At 46.6% G+C, this 27,100-nt stretch overlaps 1 protein-coding gene across 2 annotated transcripts; it reads left to right on the forward strand.

Moving 5' to 3' along the window:
• Positions 1-589: 589 nt before the first annotated feature.
• MIEF1 (mitochondrial elongation factor 1) lies at positions 590-24,596 on the forward strand. Of its 2 annotated transcripts, none has more exons than XM_073549482.1 (5): positions 590-733; positions 13,954-14,134; positions 17,326-17,579; positions 18,456-20,084; positions 20,554-24,596. In XM_073549482.1, exons 1-4 carry the CDS (start codon positions 590-592, stop codon positions 19,266-19,268), a joined length of 1,392 nt encoding a protein of 463 aa, XP_073405583.1. In that variant the 3' UTR covers positions 19,269-20,084; positions 20,554-24,596. The 2 variants fall into 2 exon arrangements, with proteins under 2 accessions (XP_073405583.1, XP_073405584.1); XM_073549483.1 differs by lacking the exon at positions 590-733 and adding an exon at positions 13,692-13,800.
• The last annotated feature ends 2,504 nt before the right edge of the window (positions 24,597-27,100 follow it).

The following is a 27,100-nucleotide window of genomic DNA, read 5'->3' on the forward strand; positions in this document are numbered from 1 at the left end:
ACACAACCAGTGTCATTGGTTACTGTTTAATAGCGTGGGACTGGCTAAAGGTGCTATCACACTAAGCGATATCGCTAGCAATATCGCTATAACTTGTGACGTTATAGCGATATTGCTAGCGATATCGCTGTGTCTGATACTTACCTCCGACCCGCTCCCCCGCTGGTTATCGCTGATCGCACGAGAACATCCAGGACTGTTTCTCGTCGTCAGCTTCCTGCGGAGAGACGAGCGACGGGCGGGAGGACGCAGGATCGCCTAGTGTGACAGGTAAGTAGCGACCCCCGTCCCCTGCGATGTCGCTGGTGAGATCTGCCTGTGCGGCAGCTCACTAGCGACCACTTAGCGATGTACCAGCGATCCCGACCAGCGATATGACGTGGTCAGGATCGCTGGTACATTGCTAAGTGTGACAGTACCTTTATGCTAACTGGGGTAGCTTGTTTGTTGCATGACCATTGTAAGAAGAAGGCTCGTATAATGGCCTCACAATCTGGCATGCAGATCCTTGCAGAGTGCTTCAGTCTACTGAAATCATCTAAAATTCCTCTTTAGTTCCACTACAATCTCTTCTCTTTTTACAGGTAATATGGCAGGGGCTGGAGAGAAGAAAGGGAAGAAAGATGACAATGGCATCGGTACCGCCATAGACTTTGTGCTGTCCAATGCTCGCTTGGTGCTCGGAGTTGGTGGAGCTGCAATGCTAGGAATAGCAACTCTTGCGGTGAAGCGGGTATGTGTAGAAGAGAGGAAAGCACAGGCCCCGATTCATCAAGACCGGCGTTGTTCATGCCAGTCTTGATAAGGGGGCAGGTTGGAGTCTGACGTACGCCTCCCCACTAATCTTATCCCAGTCAACGAACAGACTAAAATGTCTGGTATAAGGTATGCCACAGTTTCCCTTTGAATTTGACAAGCGGGCATCGACCTGTTCTGCTCATTTTGGCAAAGTAGGCCGAAATTGGCATGTAATGGTGAAAAGTGGCAGCATTTTTCTTTTGCACTATTCATGTTGCGCTAAAAGTTTGTAAATTTTCACAGCATTTTAAGCCAGAGTCTCTTTGATAAAGCTGGACCTTAGTATTTTGGGCAATTACTGCTGCCGTGATTTGTATCTAATTTGGAAAAGAAAACTATTACAGTTAATGGGACCTTTTACTAATGCTAGCATACAGTCGAGTGGTGGTGCCGCCAATATAAGTAGTGAAAGCAATATACCCCAATATTATACAGGTGCTTCTCACAAAATTAGAATATTATCAAAAAGGAAATTTATTTCAAGGGAACCTGTCACCCCCTCCAGGCGTTTTTAACTAAAAGAGCCACCTTGTGCAGCACTAATGCTGCATTCTGTCAAGGTGGCTCTTTTCTTTAGCGTCCCTTCTACTGCCGAAAGAAGCGTTTTTAAAATTTGTCACTCATACCTGAAGTTTGTCCAGGGGGGCAGGTCTTTCCCCCCCAAATAGACACCTCACATCCATCAATCATTTCCTCTTGGCGCCGCCCCCGTAGCGTTCATTTATTTTCCTGGCGCCTGTGCGGTTATTTTTCTTTTCTTGGGCAGGCGCAGTTAGCGCTGCCCGTCCACTGACATCACATGATGTCTGTCTTAGGCTAGTTTCACACTAGCGCTTTTGAGCGCAGCGACGGCCTGCGAACGGCCGCCGCTAAGCCCCGCCCACTGCCACGTAGCTCCGCCTACCGGCGCATGACGCTGCATTCGTCCTGCGTCCCCTATCTTTATCACTGGGGGCACAGGCTGTGCGCAGTATGCGTTTGGCGGCGCATGCGCCTTTTTGACGGTGCGCCATGCGCAACCAAACTGCAGCAGTCAAAAGGACGCATGCGCCGCCAAACGTATACTGCGCACGGCCTGCGCCCCAGTGATAAAGATAGGGGACGCATGCAGCGTCATGCGCCGGTAGGCGGAGCTACCGGCGGAGGCGGGGCGGGGCTTAGCGGCGGCTGTGCGCAGGCCGTCGCTGCGCTCAAAAGCGCTAGTGTGAAACTAGCCTTATCGCGCCTGCATGGACGCGCGGCCCGAGATTCCGCCCCGCAGTGTGCATAAATCAGAAGAGACTGTGGGAAGGGATATTGGGCCGCACGTCCATGCAGGCGTGATAGGGAAGGCATCATGTGATGTCAGTGGACTGGCAGCGCTAACTGCGCAAGAAAAAAAAATAACAGCACAGGCGCCAGGAAAACAAATAAACGCTGCGGGGGCGGCTCCAAGAGGAAATGACTGATGGATGTGAGGCGTCTGTGTCCGGGGGGAAAGGCCTGAAGCCCCCCCCCGGACAAGCTTCAGGTATGAGTGACAAATTTTAAAATAAAAACTCTTCTTTCTGCAGTGGTGGAAGGGGCGCCAAATAAAAGAGCCACCTTTGACAGAATGCAGCATTAGTGCTGCATAAGGTGGCTCTTTTAGTTAAAAGCGCTAGGGGGGGTGACAGGTTTCCTTTCAGTTTGATACAAAAAGTGAAACTCGTATATTAGTTAGGTCCATATATATTTGGACAGAGACAATATTTTTCTAATTTTGGTTCTAGACATTACCACAATGAATTTTAAACAAAACAAATCAGATGCAGTTGAAGTTCAGACTTTCAGCTTTCATTTGAGGGTATCCACATTAAAATTGGATGAAGGGTTTAGGAGTTTCAGCTCCTTATCATGTGCCACCCTGTTTTTAAAGGGACCAAAAGTAATTGGACAGATTAAATAATTGTAAATAAAATGTTCATTTCTAGTACTTGGTTGAAAACCCTTTGTTGGCAATGACTGCCTGAAGTCTTGAACTCATGGACATCACCAGACGCTGTGTTTCCTCCTTTTTGATACTCTGCCAGGCCTTCACTGCGGTGGTTTTCAGTTGCTGTTTGTTTGTGGGCCTTTCTGCCTGAAGTTTAGTCTTTAACAAGTGAATTGCATGCTCAATTGGGTTGAGATTAGGTGACTGACTTGGCCATTCAAGAATATTCCACTTCTTTGCTTTAATAAACTCCTGGGTGCTTTGGCTTTATGTTTTGGGTCATTGTCCATCTGTAGTATGAAACGACGACCAATCAGTTTGGCTGCATTTGGCTGGATCTGAGCACACAGTATGGCTCTGAATACCTCAGAATTCATTCGGCTGCTTCTGTCCTGTGTCACATCATCAATAAACACTAGTGACCCAGTGCCACTGGCAGCCATGCATGCCCAAGCCATCACACTGCCTCCGCCGTGTTTTACAGATGATGTGGTAGGCTTTGGATCATGAGCTGTACCACGCCTTCGCCATACTTTTCTCTTTCCATCATTCTGGTAGAGGTTGATCTTGGTTTCATCTGTCCAAAGAATGTTCTTCCAGAACTGTGCTGGCTTTTTTAGATGTTTTTTTTTTTAGCAAAGTCCAGTCCAGCCTTTTGATTCTTGATGCTTATGAGTGGCTTCCACCGTGCTGTGAACCCTCTGTATTTACTTTGATGCAGTCTTCTCTTTATGGTAGATTTGGATATTGATACGCCTACCTCCTGGAGAGTGTTGTTCACTTGACTGGCCCTGCCAGGTCTTTTTCCGTTGATGAGTTCACCAGTGCTTTCTTACTTTCTTTCTCAGGATGTACCAAACTGTAGATTTTGCCACTCCAAATGTTGTAGCAATTTCTCGGATGGGTTTTTTCTGTTTTAGCAGCTTAAGGACTGCTTGTTTCACCTGCATGGAGAGCTCCTTTGACCTCATGTTTCCTTCACAGCAAAACCTTCCAAATGCAAGCACCACACCTCAAATCAACTCCAGGCCTTTTATCTGCTTAATCGAGAATGGCATAACAAAGGGATTGCCCACACCTGTCCATGAAATAGCCTTGGAGTCAATTGTCCAATTACTTTTGGTCCCTTTAAAAACAGGGTGGCACATGTTAAGGAGTTGAAACTCCTAAACCCTTCATCCAATTTTAATGTGGATACCCTCAAATGAAAGCTGAAAGTCTGAACTTCATCTGCATCTAAATTGTTTTGTTTAAAATTCATCGTGGTAATGTCTAGAACCAAAATTAGAAAAATGTTCTCTGTCCAAATATATATGGCCCTAACTGTATATAGTCATTACAAGCAGAGTGATCTATTTCACGTGTTTATTTCTGTTAATGTTGATGATTATGGCTTACAGCCAATGAGAACCCAAAAGTGATTATCTCAGTAAATTAGAATACTTTATAACACCAGCTTGAAAAAATGATTTTAAAATCGAAATGTTGGCCTACTGAAACGTATGTTCAGTTGATGCACTCAATACTTGGTTCGGGCTCCTTTTGCATCAATTACTGCATCAACGTGACGTGGTATGGAGGCGATCAGCCTGTGGCACTGCTGAGGTGTTATGGAAGCCCAGGTTGCTTTGATAGCAGCCTTCAGCTCATCTGCATTGTTGGGTCTGTGTCTCTCATCTTCCTCTTGACAATGCCCCATAAATTCTCTATGAGGTAAAGGTCAGGCGAGTTTGCTGGCTAATCAAGCGCAGTGATACTGTTTGTAAACCAGTTATTGGTACTTTTGGCAGTGTGGACAGGTGCCAAGTCCTGCTGGAGAATGACATTTCCATCTCCAAAAAGCTTGTCAGCAGAGGGAAGCATGAAGTGCTCTAAAATTTCCTGGTAGACGGCTGCGCTGACTTTGGTCTTGATAAAACACAGTGGACCTACACCAGCAGATGACATGGCTCCCCAAACCATCACTGATTGTGGAAACTTCACACTAGACCCCAAGCAGCTTGGATTGTGGCCTCTCCACTCTTCCTCCAGACTCTGGCACCTTGATTTCCAAATGAAATGCAAAATTTACTTTCCTCGGAAAACAACACCTTGGACCACTGAGCAACAGTCCAGTTCTTTTTCTCCTTGGCCCGGGTAAGAGGCTTCTGGCGTGGTCTATTGGTCATGAGTGGCTTGACACAAGGAATGCGACACTTGTAGCCCATGTCCTGGATACGTCTGTGTGTGGTAGCTCTTGCAGCAATGACTCCAGCAGCAGTCCACTCCTTGTGAATCTCCCCCAAATTTTTGAATGTCATTTTCTTAACAATCCTTTCAAGGCTGCGGTTATCCCGGTTGCTTGTGCACTTTTTCCTTCCACTCAACTTTCCATTAATACGCTTGGATATAGCACTCTGAACAGAAACAACACACGAAAAACCACATGACGACCATCAGTCCCAGATTACAGTACAGTATTAATACAATCAGATAAAAATCAAAAATATTAAAACTGGTATCAATATATGGAATGAGACAAGTTTTTATGCATATGCTGAAGAAATATACATTTTTTTTTTAAAAAAAAATGATTTTTATATGGGCAGTACCACCCCAATAGGACATACAGTTCGCATAATAGTGCAAAAATAATTATGTGAAAAAATTGTGCATACAATTGATTTATAAAATATAATTCTGTATATAATCTTGTAAAGTGCATCATAAATGTAAATAAAGTGCTGTGCAAATTTACAATAAAACAGTAAGTGTCAATATGTCCGTATAAACCATATACCGTATTTTCCGCTTTGTAAGACGCACTTTTTTTCCCCCAAAATTGAGGGGAAAAAGGGGGTGCGTCTTACAAAGAGGATATACATTTGCGCTGCCACTGAGGGTACTTGCCGCGGCACTCTGTGCCCTGATGCTGCCGCTGCGCTGTCCACCACCGCCGCGCTCCTGTCCCCCGGTGGTTTCTTCCGCCCCACCGCCGCCGCCGCGCTCTGTCCTGTTCAGCGTGGGGGGGTCTCTGTCGCTCCATGCCTGCTTTCTTCCTGGAAAATGGCCGCCGCGCATGCGCAGACGGACATCTCGGCACTGAAATCTCGGGAGATGAGATTTCAGCGCTGAAATCTCATCTCCCGAGATTTCAGTGCCGAGATGTCCGTCTGCGCATGCGCGGCGGCCATTTTCCAGGAAGAAAGCAGGCATGGAGCGACAGAGACCCCCCCACGCTGAACGGGACAGAGCGCGGCGGTGGGGCGGAAGAAACCACCGGGGGACAGGAGCGCGGCGGACAGCGCAGCGGCAGCATCAGGGCACAGAGTGCCGCGGCAAGTACCCTCAGAACGGGACAGAGCGCGGCGATGGCGGCAAACACCGGGGGGACAGAGCGCGGTGGTGGCGGTAAGAACCGGGGGAGAGCGCGGCGGTGGTGGCAAGCAGGCACCGGGGGACAGCGTGGCGGTGGTGGCAAGCACTGGGGGACAGAGTGCGGCGGTGGTGGCAAGCAGGCACCGGGGGACAGAGCGTGGCGGTGGTGGCAAGCATCAGGGGACAGAGGGCGGCGGCAGTAACAGACACCGGCAGCGGCACGCTGCACATCAAAACACCCCCTCATCCCAGCAGCAATGTTCCACTCCGGCCTCCTCCATCACCACCCCTGGAAAGCAATAAGACGCATGGATTATAAGATGCACCACCATTTTATTAAAAATAAAGTTTTTTTCCTATTTTTCTCCTCAAAATTTGGGGTGCGTCTTATAATCCGGAGCGTCTTATAAAGCGAAAAATACGGTAAATAAAGTGCTGTGCAATTTTGCAATTGAACAATAGGTGTCAGTATGCCTATGCAGACCATACAAGTGGTACTAAAAGACACCAAAGGTGTCACAGAATGATCCGTATGTCTGCTGACCAGGAAAGCAGTGTGACGTAGATACACGGATCATTCCGTGACACTTTTGGTGTCTTTTAGAACCAGTTGTATGAGCCTCTGAGAGGGAGAGGGCTGAGAGGAAGACGGTGGTCACCGGCGGTGACCTCCCCCCTTTTCTGTTTAACAAGGGGTTGACACAGTCTTCTGCACTGCTTGGACACAGTGCGGGGACAGAGTATCCTTACTCCCAGCGGCCTTCCTTCAAATCCTGGGCCCCTGTGGTCATCCTCTTCATGGACAGTGAAGTGGGCATTAGGTAAGCAATTCAATGCCCCCACCAGCCCCTAGTTCGTGTCAATAGAAGGCCCCGGGGTCGGCCCCTCTAATGGCCTCTTTCATGCCCGCGCTCCTGTTTCAAAATTTGCGCCCTTTTTTACACACGCGCTCCTCCCCAGGAACACACTGCCAGCTACAGCCGGGTGTTCGGCAGTGGAGCCCACAAGCAGCTAATCCCCTTCAGTACTGGCTTATCTTAAGTTGAGGATCCAAGAAAAGCACTTCTGAGCATCCGCGCTGCTTTAGACTCTGTACTGTAACCTGAAGAAGAGGTGCGGTTTGTCACCTCGAAACGCGTAGTTTCTGTAGTACACATAATAAAGAACTTGAAAGATTTATATGGATTTCTGAAGAATTCTTATCACTAAAGCAGCGCGGATGCTCAGAAGTGCTTTTCTTGGATCCTCCACTTATGATACCTAGTGGACGCTGTCCACCTGCACGAGCTCTGCAGCAGCTATATGACTGCAACAAACGTTGAGTGGTTGTGTCTGAACACAACCCATAAAGGGTGAGTACTCCAGAGTACTTTTATATTTTATTTGATTTATACCAGGTGAAGCCCTATGTCTGCGCCCCCGCCCTTGTTTTCTCTTATACTGGCTTATCTTGGCGGCGTCACAGGCTCTGGGAGCGTCACACGCAGATCAGGCTGTAGTTTCACTTTCACTTACAGGGCTGCATCTGGCACGCCCCCCGCTCTGCGCGCGCTTTGTTGGCGCTTTTTCCTAGCCCATCGCAGAGCTCCTTTCATTTTCGTAGCCCAGCAGTATTCCCCCTAACCGTCCCCCACGCAGTCTTTATCCAATCGCTGCACGTCCACTAAGCTCCGCCCTCTGCTAAGGTCCTTCGGTTCCTTCATCCTGTCACGGATCTGGCGCAGGGGACACAGCTATCCTGCGAGCTGCTGCGCTTAAGGGTCACGGTAGGCTTCTGCCTGGCACTCGAACTAGCTCTCCTCGGCAGTACCCTCACTTTTCCAGCGGTACTCGCGGCAGTTACTCTGCTATACTGCTGCAAACTTCACATATGCCCAACCCTGTAAGGGCTTCCTGCTCTAGACCCATCGCTACTCACTACGCTTTCGCGCGCTGTAAAAAGGAGTGGGTGTCAGGTCGGTCGTCTCCCTTCCCATCCTGCAGTCCTTCCACTATGTCTGCCCCACAGGAGCACACCAAATCCTGGGATGAGAGCAACCCCCCTCCCCCAGAGTGGGCCGTTGCAATGTCACAGTCAGATTCTGACCTGACTAAAGTGTCCCAATCCCTGGTCCAGGCCTTAGAACGACTACCGCAGCTATCTTCAGCCACCTGTGCTCCGACCGCCTCGCACGGTGAGTCGCACCTGACCGCGACCTCCAGAGGGACTGACCGGGTAGGAGTTCTAGGAAGCGGGCCCTGTCTGGCTCTTCTTCCAGCTCGCAAGGACCCTCCGCTTCACCCAGGCATCGTTCCTCGTCTCCTTCCTTAAAAGACGACCTTGGGTCAAACGAAGATTCCCAATCAGGGGCCTGACTCAGATGCAGATAACATGTCTAAAACACAGGACATGGTAGATTGTCTCATATCAGCTATTTTCCAAACGCTCAAAATAAAGGAGGACAAGACACCCCTACAGGAATGCTCTGTCCCTTTCAAACGAGCAAGACCCCCCTCCCAAACCTTTCCTAATCACAGTGCCTTCGAGGCTACATTTATCCAAACACTGAGAACACCCTGAGAAGCGATTCTCAGGCCACAGGCACTTAGACGTGCTATATCCCTTTAATGCGGACCTTCTCTCAAAATGGGCCAAAGCTCCCGAAGTGGATCCTCCAGTTTCCAGTCTTTCCTCAAAGACGGTTCTAACCCTTCCGGACGGGGCATCACTTAAAGATTCAACAGACAGGCAGAGTCGCTGGCTAAATCAATTTTTGAGGCATCTGGCGCCTCTGTCCTATTTTCGCCTCCGCCTGGGTGGTGAAAGTCATTTCAGCCTGGGCAAAAGTTCTTCGCAAGGGCATCTTAGCCTCAGCTCCTCAGGACGAGCTAGCGGAGTTAGCAGACCAAATTAATCATGCTGGTAAATACCTTTTGGCCGCCTCCTTGGATGCAGCCAGGTGTTCAGCAAGAGCTAACAGCAACATAGTAGCCATACGCCGTAGCCTTTGGTTGAAGACATGGAGTGCGGACACCACCTCTAAGAAGTCGCTCACCAGCCTAGCATTTCAAGGTTCTAGGCTCTTTGGCGCCAGGCTGGACCAGATAATCTCTGATGCCACTGGAGGTAAAAGTACCTCCCTTCCTCAGTCTCTGCCTAGACGTTTTTTCAACAGAAATGCTCCTCGGCTGTTTAGATCCTTTCGCCCTTTCTCTTCTGCAGAAAGTTCATCCCAGCAGGACCGGCACTCTACCTCCGGAGAACAGAGAAAACAACCGTATAAACCCGCTCCCCACTGGAGACCAAAAGGCCGACCTTCCAGGCCCTCAGGCTCCCGCTCCGGTAGATTCTCCTCCAAGTGACGGGTCACCCCCACCTGGAAATTCTTCCAGGGTGGGAGGCAGACTTTCTTCTTTCATGGACGCATGGCTGTCTGTAGTCGACGCATGGGTCAGGGAAATCATCACATCCGTATATAAAATCGAATATATTCCCCCCCCAATGAGACGCTTCTTTCTGTCTCGGCCACCAAGACAGCTGTCCCAGACCCCAGGGTTCCTTCAGGCAGTCTCCTCCCTCCTATCCGCCGGAGTAATCGTTCCCGTTCCTCCAAACGAACGGTTTTCAGGGTTCTGCTCGAATCTCTTCGTAGTCCTAAAAAAAGACTGCTCTCTTCGCCCAGTCTTGGACCTCAAATTACTCAATCGCCATGTGCAGGTCCTCCACTTCAAGATAGAGTCCCTGCGCTCGGTGATCGCCTCGATGGAACCCAGAGAGTTTCTCTGCTCTGTGGACATACAGGATGCCTATCTCCACATCCCTGTTTGCCTGTTTGTTTGCAACATCAGATATTTCTTTGTTTTGCGATTCAGGAGAATCACTATCAATTCACAGCCCTTCCTTTTGGCCTAGCCTCAACTCCCCGAGTCTTTACGAAGGTCATGGTAGCCGTCATGGCCATCCTTCGCTCCAGGGGGATCCTCATAATCCCTTATCTGGACGATCTGTTGATCAAGGGCTCGTCTCGCCGAGACTGCCTTCAAAGTCTTCAGATCACTCTGGATACTCTCACCCGTCTCGGCTGGATAATCAACAGGGAGAAGTCCACCTGCTCCCGACTCAGCGTCTGACGTTCCTGGGCATGGAGTTCGACACGAACCTAGCCCGGGTGTTCCTTCCGAGGGACAAATTTTCAACTCTTTGCAAGGGAATCCTATCCCTAAAGCGGAAAGGGCCCATTCCCCTTCAGTCCTGCATGAGGTTCCTGGGGAAAATGATAGCTTCCATGGAAACAGTGCCTTTTGCACAATTCCACACTCGTCCCCTCCAGCTGTCCCTCCTTTCAGCCTGGGACAAGACTTCGGTTTCTCTGGACCACACCATACTCCTGCCTTTCAGAGTAAGGCAATCTCTGACTTGGTGAACAATACCTTCATGAGTTCTGCAAGGGAGGTCCTTTCTTCCTCTTCAGTGGCAAGTCATCACCACCGATGCCAGTCTTCTCGAGTGGGGAGCGGTTTTCCATCGGAAAATGGCCCAAGGGCGCTGGAACGCCCAGAAGACTCTTCTCCCCATCAACCTTCTGGAATTCAGAGCGATCTTCCTTGTTCTCCTCAACTGGCAGCCTCTCCTCGCAGGCAAACCAGTCCGCATTCAATCAGACAACACAACAGCTGTGGCGTACATAAACCACCAGAGCGGTACTCACAGCAGACAGGTAATGGCAAAGGTAGCAAGTATTCTGCGTTGGGCAGAGCGGTACATCCCGGCAATCTCCGCCGTTCACATTCCAGGGGTGGAAAATTGGGCAGCCGACTTCCTAAGTCGCCAGGGCCTAGCGTCAGGAGAATGGTCTCTCCATCCCTCGATCTTCAATCAAATATGCCAGCGTTGGGGCACTCCGGACATAGACCTCATGGCGTCTCGGATGAATCACAAAGTGCCCCGCTTCGTAGCCAGGTCCAGGGATCCTTTGGCCGTCGGTTGCGACACTCTGGTAATCCCGTGGTCTCAGTTCCGACTACCTTACTTGTTTCCTCCACTTGCCTTGATCCCAAGGGTGATCAAAAAGATAAAATCAGAAGGCATCCCAGTAATTCTGATAGCCCGAGACTGGCCAAGACGACCTTGGTATGCGGAGCTGGTGAACATGCTTTCGGACGTCCCCTGGAGGCTTCGGGACCGTCCAGATCTTCTCTTTCAAGGCCCCCTTTACCACCAGAGTTCTCAGTCTCTAAGTTTAACGGCATGGCTATTGAGGCCGCGAACCTAAGAGAATCGGGTTTTTCCAGCCAGGTCATTCAGACCATGATCAGAGCTAGAAAGCCAGCCTCTTCCCGCATTTACCATAGATACTGGAAGGCTTTTTTCCGTTGGTGCGACGACAACAATGTCTTTCCAATGTCGTTCTCCATTCCATCCATTCTTGGCTTCCTGCAGGCCGGCCTAGAAGCAGGCCTGTCCCTCGGTACTCTCAAAGGTCAGGTCTCAGCTCTATCGATTCTTTTCCAGAGGGAACTGGCTCCCTTACCACAAATTAGGACCTTTATCCAGGGAGTTGCTCACGTGGCCTCCCCTCACCATTCTCCGATAGACCCGTGGGATCTTAACCTCATTCTCGGCGCTCTTCAAAGTGCGCCTTTCGAGCCTATTCAGGACATTCCTCTTTCCCTTCTATCATGGAATGTAACTTTTCTGATTGCCATCACCTCCATTAGGAGAGTTTCTGAACTGGCGGCTTTATCCTGTCGTTCTCCGTACCTAATCCTTCATCAGGATGGGGTCGTTCTTAGGCCCGTACCCTCCTTCCTTCCCAAAGTGGTATCATCTTTCCACATTAATGAGAACATCGTGCTCCCCTCCTTTTGCCCTTCGCCTGTTCACCCGCTGGAAAAGTTGCTCCACAAATTGGATGTAGTGAGAGCCTTGCGTGTCTATCTTACCAGGACCACTTCCTTTCGTCAATCCGATTCCCTGCTTGTCATCTCTTAAGGTCGCCGGTAAGGGCTCCCGACATCCAAATCCACAATCGCTCGCTGGATTCGTTCTACTATACTGGAAGCTTACCGCGGTCAGAAAAAACGGCCCCCTCCGGGAGTGAGAGCTCACTTCACCCGAGCTGTAGGGGCTTCTTGGGCTGTCCGACCCCAGGCTTCGGCTTTACAACTTTGCAAGGCCGCGACCTGGTCGTCCTTGCACACTTTTCCGAGGTTCTACAAGGTTCATACCCAGGCCTCATCTGATGGAGGCTTGGGTAGGAAGGTTCTCCAGGCGGCGGTAGCACACCGACCGTCCTAAGTCCTTCCTTCTCGTTCCCTAAGTGCTTTTCCCACCCTTGGGAATGCTTTGGGACGTCCCATGGTAATCTGTGCTCCCCAAAGAAAGAGGGATTTTTGGTTCTTACTGTAAAATCTTTCTTGGAGCCTTCATTGGGGGACACAGCACCCTCCATGTTTAAGTGGTACAATGTTGGGCCTACGAGCCCCTTGTTGGGTTGGTACATGTTAAGAGTTATTGTTCTTCTACTGCTTTTTTTTTACCAACTGAGGTACTTTGTGCCTGTCGGTGGGTGTATACTGCCAGGGAGGAGCTAAGTTTTCTTATTTTGCATAGTGTCAGCCTCCTAGCAGCAGCAGCATACACCCATAGTTATCTGTGTCCCCCAATGAAGACTCCAAGAAAGAGATTTTACGGTAAGAACCAAAAATCCCTCTTTTTGTGTGTTTTTGGTAAAATTTACGTCTGTCCTGAATATTTATAATGTCCATTTAGCTAGCAACAATGACATTTGTAATTTAATCTTATATTGATATTATATTGTTTTATTTGCTAGTTCGCCTAACATCTTTCTTTGTGTGGTAGCACTCTGAACAGCCAGCATCTTTAGCAATGACCTTTTGTGGCTTACTCTCCTTGTGGAGTGTGGTAATGCGTGCCTTCTGGACATCTGTCAAGTCAGCAGTCTTCCCCATGATTGTGGAGCCTATTGAAACAGACTAAAGGTACTGTCACACTTAGCGATGTACCAGCGATCCCGACCAGCGATATGACGCTGTCAGGATCGCTGGTACATCGCTAAGTGGTCGCTAGTGAGCTGCCACACAGGCAGATCTCACCAGCGACATTGCTGGGGACGGGGGTCGCTACTTACCTGTCACACTAGGCGATCCTGCATCCTCCCGCCCGGCTCCACGCTCGTCTCTCCACAGGAAGCGCCGCAGGAAACTGACGACGAGAAACAGTCCAGCCTGTTCTCGCGCGATCAGCGATAACCAGCGGGGGAGCGGGTCGTAGGTAAGTATCAGACACAGCGATATCGCTATAACGTCACAAGTTATAGCGATATTGCTAGCGATATCGCTTAGTGTGACAGGCCCTTAAGGGACCTTTTTAATTGCTAAGGAAGCCTTTACAGGTGTTTGTTAATTATTCTAATTTACTGAGATAATGACTTTTGGGTTTTCATTGGCTGTAAGCCATAATCATCAACATTAACAGAAATAGACACTAGAAATGGATCACTTTGTTTGTAATGACACTATATAATGATTCACTTTTTGTATTGAAGAACTGAAATAAATTAACTTTTTGATCTAATTTTGTGAGAAGCACCTGTACATCACTTGCCATATCTACTGGACCACCTCTTCCCTCACCCTAACACAGTTTTCAGATAATTGCTTCTGAATATGCAAAGGCCCTCCTAGCTCAGGTAAGTCATCCAATTAAGGTTTTTTTTAGTTCCCTGTTGAGTGGTTTATATGTTTATTGGTAATAGTAGTTAGTTCTCCTGTACCAGCCAAGTCACTTTCTATCTTCAGTATGTTTTCACAGTAGGTGATTCAATCTTCCCTTGTTTGTTTAGATGTACGATCGAGCTATCAGTGCTCCTGCGAGTCCTTCTCGAGCTAATCAGTCTGGGAAGCGGAGCTGGGAAGAACCAAGTTGGTTGGGCTCATCCACACGTTTGTTGAACAAAGATATGAAGACGTCTGTGAGCCGCAGCCTGCAGACACTTCCGTCTGATGCTTCAGTATTCGAGCAAGGTGTGTAATTGTAGTCATTCTAGTACTTGTATTGAGCATTGTTCTGAAATGTATGTATATGTAGATCTGTGATAGTAGTGATCAGGAGTGGCATGCATGTAAAACTAACATGGAAGCTTTGTTGTCAGAGCCATAGAAAGCTCGTGTTACACAATATGTTTCTTTGGCCTCACTGTGCACACGATTTTGGTACGTACAGTGGGGCAAAAAAGTATTTAGTCAGTCAGCAATAGTGCAAGTTCCACCACTTAAAAAGATGAGAGGCGTCTGTAATTTACATCATAGGTAGTCCTCAACTATGGGAGACAAACTGAGAAAAAAAAAAAACAGAAAATCACATTGTCTGTTTTTTTTTTTTTCCTTTTATTTGCATATTATGGTGGAAAATAAGTATTTGGTCAGAAACAAGCAATCAAGATTTCTGGCTCTCACAGACCTGTAACAACTTCTTTAAGAGTCTCCTCTTTCCTCCACTCATTACCTGTAGTAATGGCACCTGTTTAAACTTGTTATCAGTATAAAAAGACACCTGTGCACACCCTCAAACAGTCTGACTCCAAACTCCACTATGGTGAAGACCAAAGAGCTGTCAAAGGACACCAGAAACAAAATTGTAGCCCTGCACCAGGCTGGGAAGACTGAATCTGCAATAGCCAACCAGCTTGGAGTGAAGAAATCAACTGTGGGAGCAATAATTAGAAAATGGAAGACATACAAGACCACTGATAATCTCCCTCGATCTGGTGCTCCACGCAAAATCCCACCCCGTGGGGTCAGAATGATCACAAGAAGGGTGAGCAAAAATCCCAGAACCACGCGGGGGGACCTAGTGAATGAACTGCAGAGAGCTGGGACCAATGTAACAAGGCCTACCATAAGTAACACACTACGCCACCATGGACTCAGATCCTGCAGTGCCAGACGTGTCCCACTGCTTAAGCCTGTACATGTCCGGGCCCGTCTGAAGTTTGCTAGAGAGCATTTGGATGATCCAGAGGAGTTTTGGGAGAATGTCCTATGGTCTGATGAAACCAAACTGGAACTGTTTGGTAGAAACACAACTTGTCATGTTTGGAGGAAAAAGAATACTGAGTTGCATCCATCAAACACCATACCTACTGTAAAGCATGGTGGTGGAAACATCATGCTTTGGGGCTGTTTCTCTGCAAAGGGGCCAGGACGACTGATCCAGGTACATGAAAGAATGAATGGGGCCATGTATCGTGAGATTTTGAGTGCAAACCTCCTTCCATCAGCAAGGGCATTGATGATGAAACGTGGCTGGGTCTTTCAACATGACAATGATCCAAAGCACACCACCAGGGCAACGAAGGAGTGGCTTCGTAAGAAGCATTTCAAGGTCCTGGAGTGGCCTAGCCAGTCTCCAGATCTCAACCCTATAGAAAACCTTTGGAGGGAGTTGAAAGTCCGTGTTGCCAAGCGAAAAGCCAAAAACATCACTGCTCTAGAGGAGATCTGCATGGAGGAATGGGCCAACATACCAACAACAGTGTGTGGCAACCTTGTGAAGACTTACAGAAAACGTTTGACCTCTGTCATTGCCAACAAAGGATATATCACAAAGTATTGAGATGAAATTTTGTTTCTGACCAAATACTTATTTTCCACCGTAATATGCAAATAAAAGGAAAAAAAAACAGACAATGTGATTTTCTGGATTATTTTTTCTCAGTTTGTCTCCCATAGTTGAGGTCTACCTATGATGTAAATTACAGACGCCTCTCATCTTTTTAAGTGGTGGAACTTGCACTATTGCTGACTGACTAAATACTTTTTTGCCCCACTGTATCAGAGAATCAGAAAGATAAAATCACTTACGGTAATTTTTCCTCAAATAAGATCTACACAATATATTATGAAAACCAGAGGAAAAAAAGGAGCAAACGATGATTTGCAAAAAGTATCAATTTTTATTAATAAATAACATACACAAAAGTGCACAAGGTCATATTAAAGTGTCAATGTGACACAGATGAGTATACACCTGAACAGTCCCTCTCCCAAAGATGGAAAACAGTATCCTCATATAAGTGTTTAAAGCAATGTGCCTAATCAAAAGAGGCCCAACAATATAATGCCACCTTGTAAATGGTAAAGAGCCATGTGGCTCAAAATGCTCCCAATGCCTGCCCTGAGCACAACTCAGTCGTGGGAAGATGAATCACATCCATATAACACAGGGGAGCATGGGTTAAAATAAAGGAATTCCACTAGAGGCTATAAGTGAGCTATCTTACCGGAGGGAGAAGAAAGCCGCCTGGCAGTGACCCCCGACGCGTGTTTCGCGGCGCAGGACGGCCGCTTTATCAAGGAGATAAACGCGGCCTCTTTGGGAGAGGGACTGTTCAGGTGTATACTCATCTGCGTCACATTGACACTTTAATATGACCTTGTGCACTTTTGTGTATGTTATTTATTAATAAAAATTATTGATACTTTTTGCAAATCGTTTGCTCCTTTTTTTTTTTTCCTCTGGTTTTCAATGGACTATTGGAGCTGATGTGGCTTGTGCCATGGGTGAACAAAATGTTTTGATATCACCCTTTGGCAATTTAGCAACCTATATGGGATTCCTGTTTACAATATATTATGAGCTCAAATTTTATAAATTCAAAGACGACTTGAAACGTTTTCATGCAGATCTAGTCCCATTGAATCGGGCTAACCCAATGCCGAAGTCACGAGTGTTGGCCTCCGATCCCGAAAGAAAAGCCGCTCCAAAGTTGATAGAATACAATTTTTTTTTTTTTCTTTTTGCTACATAGTCATGTCTGAGCTGATGGGTTTCCCTCAAGTACAAATCCATTTGTGCCTTACCATCAAGAGGGAAAAAAGACTTAAAAAAATTAAAAAGAAAAAGTCTTTCAGGATTCGGCATTTTCAAAGCTTAGTTTTGCATTGGGCATTAGTGTCCAAAACGCTCCCAGTCATCTGCTTTCTGCTATATTTACAGTGTTGTAAAAATGACAGTTTTTAGTCACATTTGTGTGACCCGTGTGTGCTGTCCATTGGTTCTTGGGCAGCACACCGACCACAGGGTTTCATTGATCCTTACACCCATCCATTCTGTATAGCCTAAAACTGTAATTGGCAATTCAGTATGAAAAATGCTCCCGGTGCACTCTTTGAGTGATGCTTTTTATGAAAGGATAACCCTTCTCCCTCTGTAGATTCAATCCAACCAAAACCACCAAGTCGCAAGACCAAGTCTGATTTGATGAAAACTCGTTTGAAATTATCACTTCAGGAGAAGCTCTTCACCTACTACAAGAAGTATGTGGCCATTCCTCCTGGAGAGCAGAGCCTCGCCAAGCAGGCTGCTATAGACATCTGTGCCGAACTGCGCAACTTCATACACAGCAAATTTCCAGACATGCCCCTCCGAGACATGCACCTGAGCGGCAGCTTGTATGACGATCTGCAGGTAACCTTCTTGCTGGTATTTCTGCATTTGATAGTGAACAGACGTCAAAATTCCTCTCTTTACTGGGATGTGAAAGTGATGTGTAATTTTTATTTTTTTTAATACATGTAGCTTTTATTATTAATGTAAAAGAAATCTGCACTCCATGCACTGAATTTCAGGTGAGCTTGTGATGGGCTGGGACTTATAAATGGCGGGCAATCTGGAGAAACCCAAAGGGATGTGGACGGACAGAAAATCAGGCTGAGCCTGTTTTATCCAAATTGCTTCCATGCATAGGTACAAGAAGAGTGAGCCTTCTGCACACTGCTTACACATTGATCTCCTTATATACACAGTATATGGTAAGCTCCTAAGCCCTCAGCATACTCAACAGCCACATTTATATAAAGCATCAAAGTGGATTTCCTCAGGAATGCAAAATGTATCTGCTGCCAGGAAGAACCGTTTAAGCGTGTATATCACTACTTACCCCAGCACTGTGATAAGTTTTGTGACCCTATAGCTCCTGACAGATCCTCCATATTCATGAGCTCTTCCCACCACCGACTGGCAGCTTTCTGCCTATGCCCAGTGTACACAGAAATATGCCCAATCAGTGGTGTGGGCGGGGTTATACAGAGCTCAGCATTCAGAGAACTGCTAGATCTGCAACAGAGAAAACAGTGATTTCATATAAACTTTACCAAGCAGCCCAATAAGTGATACATCTCTTGAATCGGGGTCCCTGCCCCTACATCATGCTGCTCTCAGGTGGGAACACAAAAACCAGGTGACAGATTTCCTTTAAACTCAAAGCTAACTAAATAGAGAAAATTCTTATGTTAGATGATTGTCATGCTTTTATGTTGCTTTTCTTATGTTTATAATTTTTAGGTTGTTAGAGCCGATCACATTCAACTCATGGTACCTCTTTCTGTGGAAAATAATTTATGGTCGTGTGTCCCTGGAGAAGAAACCATCCTGAATCTTCCAGGCTTCTGCCTCCTGCGTAGAGAGAATGTTGAGTACTTTCCTCGTGGGACCAGTTATTGGGACCGCTGTGTGGTAGGAGGGTATCTTTGTCCCAAGGCTGTGGTAGCCACCTTTGAGAAAGTGGTAGCTGGTTCTATTAACTGGCCAGCCATTGGCAGCATGTTGGGCTATGTAATTAGGCCTGTCGTGCCCTCAGAAAGCCTCATCTTAGAGGTTCAGTATGATGATGATCGAAAGCTCTTTATAGACTTCTTGCCCTTAGTTGCTTTTGTGGACCGTGCCGCTGTTGCCAAAGCTCACAGACTACCACGTTATGGGAACATGTGGCGGTTAAGCCAGCGTGGAGCAGAAACTGCTGCTTTAATAGGTAGAGATCAACAAGATTCAGGCTGCCGGGGTCTCTGTCTAAAGATCCTGAAGGCGATATGTCGATACAATATACCTCTGTCCCATCTTACAGCCTCCCATCTCACCAACATCCTGCTTCATGTTTGTGAAAAAGAGGTGGACTGGTCCCAGGGGGCATTAGCAGACCGCTTCATCCAAGCACTTAGAGAAACTGTTGGATACCTAGAGACTGGGAATTTACCCTCCGCTTTGGACCCCAAGGTGAACTTGTTTTCTGAGCTTACACCAGATGAAGTGGATGAGATGGGATATTTTCTTTACTGCTCCCTATCAGAGCCAGAGGTGCTTCTCAGGACAGGAGAATGAGGCATTTTCAAGCATGTTCATCATGATTAAAAGGAAACATGACCTGGTTTTATCAGTGCGAACTTCTAAACGGCCGAGAGAGTTATCAGGGCATAGGTATTATTATTTTTTTTGGCGTTAGTAATCTTTTTATTTTATATATGTGTATTTTTTTTTTCCATTTCTTCTCTTCTCAGGAATGAGCTTTCTTTTTCAGCAAACATATCGTCCAGAAATCATTTGCTAGAGTCTCTGAACTAAACCGTTTCTGATAACATGGAACATAAATGGCAGTGAGGTATTGGAAATGCAACTATTTTCATCTCGCACTTTTCTGCTCGTTCACTTTTAGCAATGTTTCCCGTGATATTAAAGCAGTTGTCTGGCCACTTAAAAAATAAAATAAGTAATACTCTCCTTACCATTGAGCGCTGATGGAGCAGGAAGTACAGGAAGAACGTCAGACCTGGAAAGTGTCAGAATGAGAGCAATAGGGCATGGGGAAGGTGAATATTACTTATTTTATTTTTTTTAATTTTTTTAGCAGTGGTTTTCTGAATGGCTGTAAATTTTTACAGTAATTTTCTACTCCTGGTGCAGCTGGTCATAAGTATCAGATGTGGTTTTTTCATTTTCCTCCATTCATGTTTTGTGTTTGCAGCACCTATGCGTTTCCATGGCAACAGACAACAAAGAAGCGTCATGTAGTCTGATTCTGCAGGAAAGTGGCTACATAGGGTTTGTTTGCACTCTGCTGCCATTGGGATGTATAAGTACTGAAGACCCAATATGCTAAAATATTTCCAACCTAGAAATGTTTCAAAGTAGCTTTCTTAGGCCGGTTTCACACTAGCGCATTTTCAACGCGCGCACGGCCGGGGGTAGCTCCGCCCCCGATCCGGCTCTCTGCCCGGCGTGCCCGCCCCTTCCTTGTAGCGCCGCCTCCTAGCGGACAGCGGCGCCTGCGATCGGCGCACCCTATCTTTAGCATAGGGTGCGCCGATCGTGCGCAGGCCGTGCGCTAGTTGCGCTTTGACCTGCGCTGCGCACTTTTGACGGTGCGCCGTGCGCGCCAAAATCCGAAAAGTTCGATTTTGGCGCGCACGGCGCACCGTCAAAAGTGCGCAGCGCAACTAGCGCACGGCCTGCGCACGATCGGCGCACCCTATGCTAAAGATAGGGTGCGCCGATCGCAGGCGGCGCTACAAGGAAGGGGCGGGCACGCCGGGCAGAGAGCCGGCTCGGGGGCGGAGCTACCCCCGGCCGTGCGCGCGTTGAAAATGCGCTAGTGTGAAACCGGCCTAAGATGCACTGGAAAACGAGGAAAAATGGTTTCCATCATAGTAGGTGAAAACCACTGTGAGATGTGTATTACCTCCCATTCCTGCATTAGTACAATCTTGGGTCTCTAATATAACACACAGACCCCAGATGTTTCTTATAGGTCTCTGATTTTCTTGTGCTAATGAAAATGGCAGAATTTCCAATATGAAGAGAAGCGATTGCTGGTTCCGGGATCAGAAGACTCGTGACTTTCATGGAAATGTTGCCATATTGTCTGCCAGTGTTCAGTATCGCTTCCTCACCACTGCACGTCATATATAGGTCTGTCTGGCGTCTAATCAGCTCATCATTTTGCGTCTTTCGGGTTGAGTAGGATTGTTCAGCCATCATTTATAAGTTACTACCAACTCGGTGTTGCGATGTTCTTTTTGTTGCTTCCTCCTGTGTTTGCATTTAACGTTACATGTCTTAAAGGGGTTGTTCAGGATTTTGTGTTTTCAAATAGTAAGGAATATAAGAATAAAGCCTCCGTTCTTAATGCCCCCTTTGGTGTTTGCTTACTGTGGTGCAGCCATTATGTGCCGTACATGCCCGTGATCAGTGCAGCCACCACTGGCCTCAGCCCTGATCTACCTGTATGTACACTGCATGATTGTTACAGCAGTGGGTGAATGCAGGGTTGAGGTTTTATTGTATAGATTTCCCTACCTTTGTAGAGAAGAACAAAATTGTGAATAACCCCTTTAACCAAGCTGATGCTGGGGGAGTATGCACAACTCGGCGGATTTGATAACGTCGCCGTCCCCTCATGGACAGAGATCTCTTCCTTTTCTCAGATCCCTGTGGCGTCTTGTATTAGATAATGTTTCGTTATACAAAATATTTTTGTGTCTTGGGCAAAGAACCTCTTGACATCAGCCAGTATACAGATAAGGATTGTGCTGCAGATGATGAGAATCACATGGTAAGACTGAGGCTTGTATTGTAATTCTTGTGCTCAGCAGCTGCTCGGTGTGATTCACCAGCACCCACGTCTCTACGTGTCACGGTCATGACATGTTCACGAAAACATCATGTGGGTGCACCCACTGCACAAAGAGGAAAGTCCCTTACAGATTCTGGAGCGATTGGTGAAATTAGGCACAAGGGATCTGGATGTGTGGTGTACTATGTTAAGGGCTGTTACCATGTTTTCTTCTTTTAGTACACACATGTATTTCAAGTTTAACATGGTTTTTACAGATGAATTCAGTGATCGCCCGCTGTGTCCATGTTTATGGAGCCGATTACATTAAGCCACATTAGCAGAACCGCTAGGTAACCATCGAATGACTATAATGTAATCATGTCATCTCAGCAGATTGCTGAATTTTAAGTTGTGCTGGAGAGAATTGACTTTTCCACCTTTTAGTATGAATTATCAGATTATGCTACTCATAGTGAGCCCACTTTGTGCAATGTGCCCATTACAGATTTGATGGAGAATATCTAAGTCCAAGCAGATAACAAAAGAAATTTTGAAAAATTTCAATTGCTATAGTCCCCCTTACCTTACAGCCTATTCTCACCTCTGGCAGGGTTCTAGCGATGTGTGCGCCTGGTCTGCCACAGCTCACGTGACGTTATGTCATGTGAGCCCTGCAGCCAATGAGCAACTCCATCACTCTTATTTCTTGCAGACATAACTGACATTTGGGGGAAGTCTGAAAGCTGCAGCAGCTCTCACTACTTCCGAGTGTCTGCTACTGTATGTCCAAGGGAAGTAAGGCTAGTTTCACATTAGCGTTTACGGCTGCAGCGTCGGGCTGCGCACGGCCGCCACTAAGCCCCGCCCCCTGCTGCGCCTCCGCCGGTGCCTACGGGCGCATGACGCTGCATGCGTCCTGCGTCCCCTATCTTTAGCACTGGGGATGCAGGACGAGAGCAGGTATGCGTTTGGCGGCGCATTCATCCTTTTGACGGTGCGCCGACCAGCGCCAAACGCAACCTGTAGCAATTTGGTGCGCTCGGCGCACCGTCAAAAGGAAGCATGCGCCACCTAACACATACCTGCGCTCGGCCTGCGTCCCCAGTGCTAAAGATAGGGGACGCATGCAGCGTCATGCGACCGTAGGCGGAGCTACCGGCGGAGGCGCGGCAGGGAGTGGGGCTTAGCGGCGGCCGTGCGCAGCCCGACGCTGCGGCCGTAAACGCTAATGTGAAACTAGCCTAAGAGAGACGTAGCCCATTAGCGGCTGCAGGGCTGGCGTGACATAACATCATGCAAGCCCTGGGAGGGCCATAGCTGTCATCCCTAGAACAGAGGCGAGTACCAGCTTGTGTTTCTAAAAGGGGGAATATAGCAATTGAGAAGGGGTTGTCCGAGTAATGGACAACCCCTTTAAGCAGCAGAATATAATTATTGCATAGTGGAGCCAGAACAATTTGAAGGGAAACTAGTGATGAAAATATCTGATCAGCAGGCAGGATGTTAGAGAGCAAGAGAAGCTGATCACTGATGGTTTTGTGTGAAACGTTTTAGTGAAACTTGGATTTTATTTATTGCAAACAGCCCGGTATAGAGACAGAATGATATATAGGCTTGTTGGAAGAGATTCAGTAAAACTTGTACTTTACTCATTGTTATCCCTGGTGTCTGTATGCAGGCGTCCAGTGGACGTTCCTGTCCGTGATTGACAGTCCTGCTTTCTCAGACCTTTTCAGCACATTCATTTCTACCTTAGGAAGAGACTATACTCCTACGTGCAATATATTTGCAGCGGAAAATCCTCAGCAAAAAAAAAATAAAAAAATTCTGCAGATTTAGTTGTGGAAATGCGGATTCCCTTCCACACACTTCACCCCATGGATTGAAAAGCGTAAATTGACATACTATGGATTAATTCCACTGTGCCAGTAAATATATGCTGCAATGAGACTTGTGGAAATGTCATTGCCTGTGTGCCGACAATCCCCTGTGTATTACAATGTGATGCATATACGGCTCTGGGAACGTCCCCTCGCTAATATCAAAATGGGCGTTTTTAGTTCTGATGAGGAGCAACCGCGGGGAGTGGACTTGAATGTCGTCATAGAGCAGTCAGTCTACCTAGGAATCTCCTGTTATATGAATTTGCTAAATTAATAATATTATTGAAGACCACTGAAGTGGAGGAAGCCATTGTAGAGGCAAAACCTTAATTCCTATGTAGCATTTTGATGCATTGATGTTACTATTGAGGGTCTGCTCCCACTGGGTTCAGGCCTCCATGTAATGTGAATGGTGGCATCCTGGCCCTACCCAGACCAGATGTCATGTGAGATGAGGATTGGACAGTTGGACTTTATATGCCCGATTATTATGTTGTCTGTGGGGAGATACATGACCAACATAGATTTCTGGTAGAATCTCACTCTCCTCTCCCTATACAGAACACGTGATCGTCATGGCTGTGTACGGGAGCTGGGAGAGATGACTTATTCACGGTCCAGCTATGTCACTGCCACCTACATGAACCAAGCCTAGACTACATCGTCCACACACAACACATATTCTTCTGAAAGCGGGAATGTTAGACACATTGGTGTTAAATGTGTCCTGTTTGTCAGCGTCACTTTTAGTCTGTATATTTGCAGCGCTTTGGATTCCAGCCCTAAACTGGCATTAAGACATTATTCATCTGTGACTTCCCCTCTGCTGCCTAATAACTCAATGCTCTGCCTCTTCTATATTTCTAAATGTCTCCGGCACTTCCCCAGAATATGCCGACTCTTTCACTTGTGCTTCCATTTCTCTTAACACAAAAGTGGCGCCAAAAAAAGTTTTATCCTCACTATAAAAACCTCTCAGTTCTGCACTTAAGTGACCGTGTAAGCACGAGTGTGCAACTCTTAGTGATGAAAATGTGTCTGCTAAACCACATGGAGGGTATTAGAGGTCAATGTTTCCCTCTTTTTGTTTTTTTTTTTTTTTTATTCTGAAGTATTTATCAATGAAATGGTTTGAAAGGCTCGAACGTGCATGTTTTATTATTTTATTTTCTGGAGAGAGTGTTTAATATAAATAATAAATGGTGATTACAAGTACTAGTTGTGTGGAGTGTAATGGAGTTTTACATAGACATGAAATTTACAATATTTAAGTTGTGTCCAACACATGAACAGAGCAGTTTTATCCCTTAGGAATAAGCCAGGATGGTTCATACTTAAAGAGAATCTCACTGGGTGTGCAGACCCGGGGGAGTCGGAGGGCGCCCAGGTCCGCTAGCCGGAACCGCGTGGACCAGGGATTGTCCTGCCGAACGTCCGCTCTCCCATTCACATGGGCATAACGCTACTTAGACAACCTAGGGTGAGGGTAAAACAGTGTGGCAATACTTTATTGAGCTAACACATAGATCAGTCCCAGTAAAATTCCCCAGGATGGTGCACATTAGAGACTCACCCTTCCGCTGACTCGCCGGGATAATGGCAGATGTTACATCAGAGCTCCCAGGGTCGCTACCCCACTTGAGATACACATACACACACACACACACTGTAACGACAAGCGTAGGGAGGTGACAGTCCATTGAGTCCATACAAGGTCCAAAGCCAATTGACACGAGAGTCACCACCTGGCTTCTCCGAACATCTCCATGGAGCCAGGCGACCAGCGGGTCCCAATCCAGGCTTTCTCCAAACGTATCCATGGTTCAGCGATGGTCAATGGAGCAGATCCGTATTCTTACAATACCCCTAGGTCAGTGATGGCAAACCTTTCTGAGACCAAGTGCCCAAACTGCAACCTAAAACCCAATTATTTATGATGAAGTGCCAAATGCCCCATCATGATCCCCTTGTAGTAATATGCCCCATCATTGTCCCCTTCTTGTAGTAATAAGCCCCATCATGATCCCCCTTCATGTACAAATGCCCCATCATGATCCCTTTCATGCAGAAATATGCCGCATCATGATCCCCTTCATGTAGAAATATGCCCCATCCTTATCCCCTTCATGCAGATATATGCCCCATCATGATCCCCTTCATGTAGAAATTGCCCATTCCACCACCTCCATCATTTCCTCCTCCCCAACACACCATTATTGCCATCTCCCCCCACCACCATCATTGGCCCTCTCCCCATCATCATTCAGCTCCGCGGCCGCACCACTCACTCAGTGTGAGGCAGGAAGCTGCAGCTCCGGAATAAGGATGCCGCATGCCAGCTGAGAGGGCTCTGCGTGCCATAGGTTTGCCATCAGTGCCCTAGGTTGTTTCCTGTAGGTTGATAGAGCCATGTCCCTCGTGATGGAGCCATGATATTGGCTGCTGTCCTGTCTCTCGTCAATTGGGTGTTTTGCAGAATGTCCCGCTTTGTCGCTCTCTTTGAGTCTCTTTGTACCCGAGGCATGTAAACTATTTTTAGGTTTAAGAAGTGTCCTTCAGTCCAGCATCACAGATAAGGGAAACATTGGTGGTGAGATCAAGTAGCACTACTTGATTATTTACTCTGTATAGTTTTTCCCTCACTGCAACAAACTCAATACAATATCAGCATATCAGCAAACCTCCCTAGTCATCAAAGATAAGCGCACACTGTTATATGGCATGTCAGCGTACAAGTCACTGTTACAGGCTTACAGAAACAAGTCTGTTTTCTTGACCAACCAAAAATCAACACTTAAATCCAAAAGCCAACATACATTTAAAAAGTAAATTCTTCTTGATTTGCTAAACATAGTCGTCTGAGTAAATAAGATATACATTCAAAGAATATATAAGCCAGCTCACCGACTTCCATAGGAGCACGGATCACCATCCCACAGTGGCCAATTCAACAAAGAAATGAAAAAGTTATCCAGCTCCAAACGATGATTAATTTTAAAAATTTATTCCAATGAAGACAAGATTCTAGTCAGCTCCAGGGATGCATAGCTCACACAGGAGCGGCATTTAGCTAGCGACGCGTTTCGATCGCTGGGTGCGATCTTTATCAAAGCTACTAAATCAAAATCACACACAGGTTAAAAAGGAACGAAGACCAATCCAAAGTCCGATATAAATCACATGATTGGAAGGTCCTGTTCCGTTAGTGCAATACAGACAAACAACGAATTTATGAAATATATCTCAAACATAAATGTAAAATATACAAAAGGAAAACTATATGAATGTGAAACACCCATAATAGAAAAAATACACAATCTTAACAAAAACAATAAGGCTACATGTATAAATTCATGAATCATGTGACCGCAAAAAGTGACCTAATCAGCGCAAAAATCAATTAGCGGTATCACATATATTTGTCACAAAACATGAAAAATATCATGCACAAAATATATACATACAAAATAAATGTAAAAAACATTATATTGAAAAACATGCTCTGAAATACTAATAATGAAACATGATTTCATTCTTTTTGTTTAATCCATCAGGAAATCTCGTCCCCAGGTTAAAAATCCAGAAAGCCTCCCGGGTGAGCAGAGTTCTTCTAAGATCACCACCCCTAGAAGATTTCCTGATTTTTTTCGATACCGGTCACCTGCAGAGAAGCAACATTGCGAGAATGAAAATTAATGAAATGTTTGGCTGCAGAAGAA

The sequence above is a fragment of the Dendrobates tinctorius genome, unplaced genomic scaffold, assembly GCF_039654945.1.
Source record: "Dendrobates tinctorius isolate UK_male_01 unplaced genomic scaffold, ASM3965494v1 ptg000159l, whole genome shotgun sequence".
NCBI classification, from domain to species: domain Eukaryota; kingdom Metazoa; phylum Chordata; class Amphibia; order Anura; family Dendrobatidae; genus Dendrobates; species Dendrobates tinctorius.

What these genes read in the sequence shown, in the direction of transcription:
- MIEF1 (XM_073549482.1), top strand. Translation starts at nt 590, where the DNA reads ATGGCAGGGGCTGGAGAGAAGAAAGGGAAGAAAGATGACAATGGCATC. An exon ending in CAACTCTTGCGGTGAAGCGG is followed by an intron (nt 734 to 13,953) that starts GTATGTGTAGAA and finishes TTGTTTGTTTAG; the next exon opens with ATGTACGATCGAGCTATCAG. An exon ending in GCTTGTATGACGATCTGCAG is followed by an intron (nt 17,580 to 18,455) that starts GTAACCTTCTTG and finishes TATAATTTTTAG; the next exon opens with GTTGTTAGAGCCGATCACAT.